The sequence below is a fragment of the Saccostrea cucullata genome, unplaced genomic scaffold (genome assembly GCF_032062105.1).
Source record: "Saccostrea cucullata isolate Sc308-1 unplaced genomic scaffold, CSIRO_AGI_Scuc_v1 ctg1638, whole genome shotgun sequence".
Classification (NCBI taxonomy): domain Eukaryota; kingdom Metazoa; phylum Mollusca; class Bivalvia; order Ostreida; family Ostreidae; genus Saccostrea; species Saccostrea cuccullata.
In genome coordinates, this window is record NW_026938942.1 from 74,518 (window position 1) to 85,603 (window position 11,086).

The 11,086-nt window shown below is 34.1% G+C and overlaps 1 protein-coding gene across 1 annotated transcript; it reads right to left on the reverse strand.

The window, feature by feature from the left end:
* Window positions 1–797: 797 nt before the first annotated feature.
* On the reverse strand, window positions 798–9,302 carry LOC134251927 (frizzled-5-like). The gene is made up of 2 exons (XM_062734348.1): window positions 9,162–9,302; window positions 798–4,161 (listed from the first exon to the last, which is right to left on the reverse strand). The coding sequence occupies exon 2, from the start codon at window positions 3,424–3,426 to the stop codon at window positions 1,651–1,653; it is 1,776 nt and encodes a 591-aa protein (XP_062590332.1). The 5' UTR covers window positions 3,427–4,161; window positions 9,162–9,302; the 3' UTR covers window positions 798–1,650.
* Window positions 9,303–11,086: the final 1,784 nt, after the last annotated feature.

An 11,086-nucleotide genomic window follows, 5' to 3' on the forward strand; every position in this document is an offset into this window, starting at 1 on the left:
AACATATTAATTTCAACATTGAATACGTAGAAACTCTGATATTATGTAATGAGCAAATTTTAACGGAAGTTAAAAATCCTACACAAAGCCACTTTCAAATAAAACGGAGAAAAATCCTTTATCAGTAATTTTTTTAATTTCATTTTTCATATTGATGATCCAGCAGACGAGAAAAAAATTCATATAAAGATATTTACAATCCATTACATTGAAAATTTCACTTCTATCTTGCTCAATATATTGACATAAATTTCATATTGAAATCAAACACGGATTTGTAAGGATAAGCTCTTTTGCCAATATTAAACACTGACTGTTTGTACGCGGATTTTCTCTGTGCACCATTTGCTTTTCACGTCCAAATTAAAGTCCCGAGACCCCCATATTTAACACAGACAACAGGACTATGTTAACAGCGAAGCCTTTAGCTTATTGACAATTTTCGTAATAAAATATCAAGTATTTAATAAATCATTATCCAACCCAGAAAAAAATCTGAAAGTCGTTTGCACACTTATTTCCAGATACACAAATATGACTATACCTTCGTGATGCACAGGCAAAACGAACTATAGATCTGAATTTCTATTGAAGTTAAAACATACTTTCATTTTACAAAATGAATAATTTAATAATAATAAAAAAGATTCCAAATTTCAAATAAAAATATTTCTACATTATTAATCATTATAGCAACATTAACAGACTGCGGGTCACATTTTTTTTCTTGTTTTATTATTAATTTTAATTATTAAAACGTTTCTTTTTCTAGTTTACATAAAAAACAAATCGACATATTTTGACCATCATTTTGAATCTTTATTTCTTGCACAAGGTTGAAATATATAGCACCTTAATGAAAATTATGGCAAAGATTTGATTCTAGATTCTTAGATTACATTTTTTCTCTGATTGTCTCTATTTTACACAGTACTTTGTAAAAATTTACATATTTGTACACGTAACATAAAACATCGGCATAATTTCGTAAAATAATACCAACAATGACAAATGAGTATTTTACAACATATGTACAAAATATAAATATTACATAAAAAGCACTGGGGAAGTCGAGAAATTAAAAAGCGAACAGGGCATTTTTGAACATACATAATTCAGAACTGCAAGCAACTAACATGACATGCAGTAGAAAAAGTTCTAATGAAATCGACTTTTAATTGTAATAATATTTTCACTTAACAAGGTGAAAAAAATCCCCTTAGGGTGAACATTTATCATCATTTGACAGTTAATCATTTGTAAACATATTAATGAAAATTAGAGATCAATTAGCCGATAGACTATTAGAAATTTAACATGCCATAAACTGACAAGTGAAATTATATAAAATATTTTGCTAGAGGATTAACTCTATCATAGATAATAATCTTGCTCCTTCCAGCTGAAATATCGAAAACAAGAATACTTTGACATATAAGCCCTGGTTTTGTCGCTTCCAAATTCCTACAGACATTGAACTTTACAGAAAAAGAACAAATACATATATCATATCACATTCACATAGTTTTTTCTTTCTCATATACATACTGATTCACTCATGTTCTTCGTTTTATATATATAAAAAAATCATTTCAATTTCAAGTTTATTTTACCCTATGTATTTTTATCGGAGAATTCCACTTAATAAATTCACACCTGACTTAACGGAAGAGGTTTAACACCAGGGTATGTGGAATTAGTTGCTGGTTTTGAAAAACGAGAATTAAAGCTTGTATTGTCCCGTCTACAGCAGGGTCCATTGAAAAGTCTCTTCCAGGAATCGACCGTTTTTCCGGTCCAGATCCAGAACCCGGATGTGATTCCCACCACTAAACACATAAAGTATTTTAACATAAACACAGAATAGTCAGGCTTTGATTCACTTCCCTCACAGGGGCAGTTTTTACTTCTCTCCCACTTTTCCTTGAGAGTCAGTTCATAGATATAACAACCAATAACAATTGTCGCTGGCACGGTATAAAGTACGGAAAAAACTCCTATTCGAATCATGAGTTTTTCCAATTTGTCCGTAGTGGTCCTTCCTTGTTGTTTGATCACATTTCTAATTCGGAATAACGACACAAATCCTGCCACTAAAAAGGAAGTTCCAATAATCAAATATACGAACAGTGGTGCTACAACGAACCAACGAAGATTGTCTAAATTTTGATTTCCAACGGAACATATTCCGGAAATAGCATCCCCATCCACGGAGGATTTGGCGAGCACTACAATACTTTTGACTGACGGAATGAGCCAGGCGGCAAGATGAAAATACTGGGAATAACTGGCAATGGCCTCCTGTCCCCATTTCAAACCAGCAGACAGGAACCATGTGAAGGACAAAATCACCCACCAAATGGAGGAAGCCATCCCAAAAAAGTACACCAGAAGAAAAACGACGGTGCACAAAGCAGGTCCGGTGGTTTCATATCGGATAACATTTTTATCGCACGCTACAGCTTCGTGCCCTGCGATCAGTCGAATTATGTACCCGACACTCACCATGAAATAGCAGACACTGAGGAACACGATGGGTCTCTCTGGATACTTGAATCGTTCAGTATCCACCAGAAAAGTTAGTACAGTCATAGAAGTTGAGATGCAGCATAGAATGGACCACAAACCTACCCAGAATGTAGCAAATGTCATCTCGTCAGGGGTAAAATAAGGACTCGTGCAGTTAACAGCACAGTTCTCGAAACCCCCGGTTGATATTTTGTTGTAAAATGCATTCGTTTCATCAAGATGGGCCATTCTGCATTTGCAGTCACAGTGTCTGTTTAAACCAGGAGGAATGACATAGTTTTGGTCCGTGGGATCGTAGGGTCTAGGAATAGGTATATCGGGTCTGTTCGGGTTTGGCTTATTGTTTCCTTGGTTTGGTTTCTTCTTTCTCGGGTGGTCCGGTTTATAGGGATTATCATGATGATCCTTCTTGGGTGGAGAAGCAGTTGATTCTGTCTGATTATGGTCCATACACAGTTTTCCACTTCCAAAAACAGGTAAATTCTCACACTTCATTCTTTCGGGCCACTCAAATCCGTATTGAGCCATTAACGGAGCACATCCTGACTTGGCCCTCTCGCAGACAGATCGACATGCTGGTAATGGATGCTTGTAATCCGGTATACAAATCGGAGTATACATGCTGCACAGGAAGAGTTTTAGATCCGGTGAGCAATGGATTTCCACTAGAGGCCAAAACTGGTGGACCTCTAATCCGGCCTCTTCTTGTGTCTCATGATTAAACTGATTTGGCATGTAGGTCAGATTATATCCAATACCCTTACACATTGGGATCGTGATTTCTTGACATCTTCGCTCCTCTTCTGCCCCGACCGAGCAGATGTTGACATACAGGAAAAATGTGAAAGTTAATACGAAAAACAAATAGTCAACAAACTTATTGCAGAGCGCCATCATTCCCTCTGTAAAGTTTATATACACTAATAGCTACCGGCGATACAAGGCATTATATCCTAAATCTTAACTTCTTGCTTTCTCATCAACTTGTGCGTAATTAATGAATAACGCGTGCCATTGATTAGTTCTATACTATCCACAACACAGAGAAATTATCGAACAATTGTTGCACAGGTCGAAGTTGTATTTTTTGTTGATGTATAAAACAGAAAACACAAAGAAATTCACTCCTCCTTCTTGTCATTGAGTGAATGGCTAACTTAATATTAAATGTCTTGTTTTCACATGCGACGTGCTAAAAATCCTCTTATGACACACTAACGGATTAGTTCGCTTTTCAATAATGTACCCGCAATGGTTTCTAAGTCCCGTTTTGACACACGGAATTCAGCTTTATCCTCTTAATCACTGCAGTGTTCCGCAAAAAACACAAGATAATGAAATTTAAATCTTTTTTTCAGCAGAGGCACTGTTTCTAAACCTCACTTGGTCAAGTCACTGGGAAAATTCCGTGATAACAAAAAACTTATTGCATGTACACATGTCAGATATGATCAAATTTTTCAGTTTACTTTGGATAAACGTGTTTTATTCATTGCCCTATGAGATGACGCACGTCCATCAAATTTCAGGCAGCCAATCGTTAGCCTGGTAGCAGAGATGTCATAATTATCGTGGCTCCGCCTTCCTCATTAAGACGAAATTTTACGCTTCAAGCTTTTAAAGTAAATGGACCTGAAAATACAAAATATTAAATATCAATTGTGCAGCTAGAACAAACCTTTGGAATATAACACCGCAAGTGTATATGAAATAAGAAAAATAAAAGAATTTTAACCAGTCTCTCAAGTCAATTTCACCAAATACGAAAATAGCCTTAATTGTTGAAAGTTCAAACCAAGCAAATATAGGCGATCATGTCACTTGAAATATTTACCAAAAGTCTCAGCAGGATTTCGGAACCCTATTTATCAAATGTGTTTACATTAGACAAAATTTGTATGTTTGGAAAAGTTTTAAAGAGGAAAATTTGCTGTCATATTTCAAGCTTCATACATTGACCGAAACAAAGGAATTGTTTGGCTTTAAATTTGTTTAACCTCTCCGTCTTAGCCAGTATTGTATGAGTGTTTTGTACGTTGCATAGAACGACATATGCTATTCTGATTACTATTTCAATGATTTAATGAGATTTTTTTCACTTTAGGTTCAAGCAAGTGCGGTTTCATTTTTCCTCTTTTTTTTCAAATTATTCATCGTCGGTCTGTCTCCAAGGTCTGGCATACCCTAACATTGTCTTGTTTTAAGACAAAGTAAACATAATAAAATATGGACGTTAAATAGCCACACATTTGTCAAGGATTTCATACCAAACTACAAGGAACAGCGGCAATTAAGTTTGAATGACCGTACCAGGGCATTACACGGACGAACATTAAATAATGAAGCTGTTTTTGCAATTGTTCTTGCTGAAATAAATGTATTTCTTTTTTACATATAAGTATTTATCTTCTTAATATCTATGGCCAATAGTTTGTTATATCGTAATGCAAAGAAAAGAAATAATCCTGCATTAATTTTTAAAATCGACATGCAGTTTTGTTTCTTAGAGCGAATATATTGATAAAACTTCTTTATAAATGCGCAGTCGATAGGCTTTCCTCCGCCACCATTAATACATATTTTGCTCAGAGCATTTTGTACTGAGTTCTCTTTAAAATCTACCCATAGAAATCCCTCAATTAAAAAGGAGAGCGCATCTGTATAGTTTCTGGTAGAATCAAGGTTAAGGGTATTCAACATGGCGAGATACAAGGTACTAGACAGAGACGGATGCCTCCTTACGACCAAAGAGTGGACAACAGCACGATGGGGATCCAGCGCTAATTAGTCTAATTGGGGCTCACCCTTTGTCAAGACACACTAACAAGTGCATTGTTGGACAGCGTACAAAACATCTTTGCTTTGTAGAACTCCGGACACAAGGCCACAAAAAATTGCCTGCCAGATTGGGAGAATTTTTCTGAACTTGGGAAAGGATTCAGTACCCTATTATACACGAGATGGCAGAATCCCCGCCAAATGACTTTATTCGGAGATGCGGGAGTTGACGCACTAAATCTGATCGTTATAATTTATTACTTAGAAATATTTCATGTTTAGAGTTATATTTTATTGCTCGTCGTTTGTGTACAATAAACGTATAATAATCATAAATATGTCTTTAAGTACAGAGAAAAGAAAGTTCATCAAAAAAAGCAAGCCCCAGCCCTGAGCGCAATGTTTTAATGAATTTTAGACATCATCTTTAGTATTACTTTTACAATTGTGATGAATAGCTTGAATTTTATTAATACAAAATGACATTTATTACACGATGAAAAGTTGTTTGCACGCGTACGAACATGACCGACCCCTTGACAAACATTGCATACATCCACAAAGCTCCTAATTACATAAATTCTGTTTAAAATATCTGACACTTGCGTAAATGTATGAATTACAAAAAACTCGGGTAAAAAGGTACAGGAATTTTATCAAAGTCTAAAGGATAAGTTTTTCACAATTTTTGCGTAACCGTTATCGAAAATTAAGCCAATTTTTGCCACCCCATGTTGTAAATGTTCATGGTCTTAGCACGTATGAGCAGCCACCCCGTGGAGTTGAACATTATTCAAAATGCGTGTCAATGAGGGCAATCTAATTAACCTTTATACAATTAACAAGATTTGTAAAAAACTAGATTATCAATTCTTTAATTTATCTTCTTAATATTTGAATCATAAATATTTCAAAACTGCTTAGAATTTTGTTGTAATTGTGTAACGTTACCTTATAAATGTGTTTGCCAAACAGGGTCTAATGAGGCGATTAGGCGGATCTTTTCCATCAGATTAAGATAATTCTTTATTTGTCGTTTAGCGATTATCATTGTGACATAGATGTCCCCATTATGGACTCCCGTCTTTATTTAGTCCAAACTAGTCCATAAATATTACATAACGGCCCCAAACAATCGTGTTGATAACAAAATAAGACAATGTCAAATCTTAGAGAGATGCTACGACATTTTATTAAGGAAAATATCGAATATATACAATAAATATGGAGACAAAAGGAATTTTTTCAAAGTGGGGATGGGGGTCAATTTGGTTTATTATATGCAGCTGATATTCAACAGTAAACCAAATTGAAATTCTGAAATTTTATGCATTACATTCCGGACAAATTTAAGATGCATTGATCTCTCTATACATGCTTAAAGCTTTATACTAAATAACTACAATTTTTCTCATATATCATAATTTTTATTTTTTACAAATAATGTATGAATAAAAAAATGAAAATATATCGATGTATTTTATTTTATAAATTGAAATTCAACACAAATCTTTAAATATTTATAAGTCATCTCATATCAAAAGAGAATCCTTCCTGATTATCCTGAGATTTTTTTTCCATTTAAAATTTCCTTTAGCGCGTGACTTTTTTTTCTTATATTCTTCTTTTTTAAACAAGACCCCATTTACACGGGAAAAAAATTTCGTACAAATAAAAATCAATGAAGCCATTTATCACACATAAACAAAGGGATGGGCAAACACATTAAAATGTTTCATAATGGGGCTTAGACCGATCCGATAAAATATTAAGAAGGTCGGGGGGATTCCTGCTATATCGACTTAGTGTATCTTTGGGTATACCAGTGCAGATAAGATAGAGCTTAGAAATGGGATTGTTTAGATTTTACCCTCAAACTTTAACTTGTCCGGATCTTTTAGAAATGACCAACTTAGTGGTTGTCCAGTTGATTTTTTTTTAGTTTCTGTAACTTTTAATTCATAAAACAAAGTTTAAAGATATCAAAGTAAAAAGGAAAATGCAATGAATATGACAAAAAAATCACTTCAGGTTTAAATTTGATCTAATTTATATATATTCAATATTTGCAGGTGTTTAATTAATCAATAAAAGCGAGAATGTTTATGCATTAAATAAATAATACACATAACCCTAAAGTGGTAATTGCTCAATAAAACAAAAAATCAAGGAATATTTCCGGACTATTATGTAGAATATAAACAATAATATTTACAAAGAAATTTACAAACATAATAAAGTACAACTTAGTAAGAGAAACGCCCAAATATTTATCCTTAAAAGATATTAAAAAATAATATGTTACATGTGGCTTGTTCACTTATAATGTTTGTTGTTAATATGGCGCGGATTGATAAGTTTTCTTTTATTCTAGATAAAGATATTTTTATAAAAATAAGAAAATTAATACGATTAGGAGGATAAATAACTGATTTTTATAAAGTATCCCCTAATACAATAGAATATAATCATGTACCCCATTATAGAAAATAGGATTATACATTATCAGGTGTAAATGTTTTCTTTGAAATTTACAGTTATGGGGATCGCTCAGTTTTCTTAACTAAAGGTGATTTTTTAAGTATTTTAAAGCAGTCAAAAAAGGGAATTTGAGGAAATGATTTTCAAATTATTTGTAACTATAAGCTAGTTAACAAAGTCTAGAATAGTTTGCTGATAGGGAAAAATCTCTGATTCAGACATTTTTCCCAATCACACACTGTAAACGGTTAAGAAATTTGATTTTCTCGTCAATTTTATGACATCTGTAAAATTGATAACTACTTCAAGAAATCTCTTGCCCGAGTCAGAATGACTCACGTCTCTTCATTACATTGAGAAACAAAAAGGCCCCGAGGAAAAAGTGACCAAACTAACTTTGGAACTGCATCAGCAGAAAATTTGGCATGACACACCACCAAGTCATAATAAGTGACAGAGCCCTCGATTGTAATTAGAAGCTAGCACAGTCAAATCTTTGGCCGCAAGAGAAAAACCAGTTTCTTAACAAATGTATCCTAAAACCAGCTTTTTTTTTCAGTACATGCATTGGACGACGGATTGGGGCTATTAAGAACATGACATGCATCAGCAAACACATCCCGACACGCATTAGCAAACACATCCTCCTCAAAGCTAAAGTAGTGCAATATTTTAATTATATCTGCCATTTCACGTGCAGCAAAAAACTTTAAAATATTTGTTACGTTATTAACTAATCAGCTAGTTCATTAACAAAGTTAAATTCGTGTTTCACATTCATATTCAAACAATGTGAACACGCCTAAAGAGAAAAAAGGTTAATAATTTAAGAATGAAATTTTTTGTCCTTCTAAATTTAAAGTCGATATAAATCATCATCATCGAAGCGCATTTCTCTTCAGAAAGCTTAGCGATGTAACCAGATTACTATTGTACATTGTCCCGTTTCCCGTCTCAAGATGTAGATGATATCTCTCTGAATGTGTCAGCTTCTCGTTCTTAGAATTCCATCCAAAGAATCTCAGGAAAAGTGGACCTGACAGCCCAATGCTTCTAATTATAAGTATTAATATTCCCCCTTCTCCAAAGGATGGGTATTACATGTAGAGCTATTTATTATGAACACAAGTAACAAATCTGTATTATACCATTCAATGGAAAAAAAGATTAAGGACAAAAAATAGTAAATGAATATACGTACATACAAAGTCGAAAACAAACGTTCATTAAGAATCAGTTTCTAAATTCTTTGTAAATTTTAGAAACTAAACATTATACACCAATGACTCTAAAATAACACGAAAGAAACAAATCTGAGTTTAGCCCTCTACAACAAGCTAATGAATCCTGCAATTAAAACATCATTAAATTACCTTCGCCTAATGACTTATGAAATCCCTGGATGAATAGTCGTTCGTTAGCGATTGTCCGTATCCGCGTCTAAGCAGCCGTTCCTCGGGACGGCAGGTTAGTAAGAGAAACAGAATCCGGATATTCGGCATTAATAGACAGATAAAGGTTGATCAGGTGTTTCAATGGGAAACACTCGTCTGCTGTCAGAGAAGAGCAGACGATACCGCCTTCTCCATTAACTGACATTGTTACCCACAATTAACAACATTCATGAGCATGTAGTAATTAATAAAGGGCTGGTAATACTATATATAAGCCTAATGAGATAGAGAGAGAGAGAAGAGAGAGGGAAAGAAAGAGAGATTCCATTCCACTCTTCACAATGATAAATTGAGTTTCGATAAAGAAACGATTACTAGAAATCACTCGGATATCAATACAAGCGCTAAACCTTTCCCAATCCGATTGTTTCTAGCATTGTTGACCGACTGTTGAACTTCAGATCCCGGACTTTTCCCCTGCCCTATTCTTTATTGTGTCCATGTCTTATCTTTTGAAATAAAGACATTGCCATTCATATATACATCGATCCCCGTGCTAGAATTCGTAAGTTGTTTTAGATCGCAACATCTGTCAAAATCGTATTAAAACAAACCCGTGCCAAAGAACATTTCACGCTATTTGTTTTTATTTACGGGGAAATACTTTCCGTATCAACTATCATAACAATTTATTAAGTTGGAAATATCACGAAAACCGGATATTCGGGGCCCTGATTGATATTTTCAACGATTTGACACGTCATCTCAATTTTCCAATCACCGATGCCATCTCCGGATAAGACGTATTATCGTCTCATTTGGATTACTGGCAGCACTTGAGCAGACATATAAACACAAAAAGCAAACATCTTGTATTTTTTTTCTAAGTTTACAGTTTACCAGCCGTTATAGCAAATTTAAACTCTACCGCAGAAAGCTACCCGAAGATGACAGACACCTGTAGTACTGGACCGGAAACCAGTAACCGGAAGTGATTTAATAGCTTCTTCTTCTTTCAAATGCAAGATGATCATTTTATATTTCTTTTCCATGCCTATCTGGAAAGATTTTATAATAATTCTAAAGTTACGCGAAAATTACTCATAACTAACATGGTATTTCAGCTGAATTACCCCGTGAAAGTATGATTCAAAATCGATGGCACTCGAATATGCAACCAACTAAAGGGTTTTCAATCGAAACTCATTTTGCACTTAGTGTCATGTCGGGTTTCTATAGAATGCACATTACATCATTTATAATTTGTACCAACAAAAGATGTCAGTAACCATTTCCCACTGAGAAGTTAAAAAAGGGCAATAAGATATTCTTTGGAAATACCCTGCGACACCACGAGACAGAAACAATATTAATATTTGTAGAAAGTGTATTTAACTTGCACCTAACAGCAAAGGGCGCTTAAATTTCAATTAAAATCCATTTATGCTTTTATTGACTTCTCATATAGTTCACAGCGAGGGTTTCTCCTCAGATAAAAAGATACACTATTACCAATGCACCCACTTTTTTTAACGTGTCAAATTTCGAACCCACTAATAACAAAATCCATTCTGTATTACATACCAAAGTTTACACATGTCATGCACATAATTTTCAACGGAGGAAATAGTTCTGGACGAGATAAATAGAAATATAATGTGCAGTATGGTAAAACACGCAAATGTCATGTGTCAATCAATAGATATCGAGTGATATCGCTCAGCAGGTGCAGTCCTGGGATTTCTCATTAAGAGTTTAATAATAAGTACAAAAAAAGTATATTAAACTGAATAAATAATCAATTTAGCTCTCGGGCTCTCTCCGTATTTGCTCTGATGTAATTCCCCTCGTACCTATAAATATAATAATTTCACATTCTATTTCTCTTCTAAACAACATAAAAG

What these genes read in the sequence shown, in the direction of transcription:
- LOC134251927 (XM_062734348.1), bottom strand. Translation starts at nt 3,426, where the DNA reads ATGATGGCGCTCTGCAATAAGTTTGTTGACTATTTGTTTTTCGTATTA.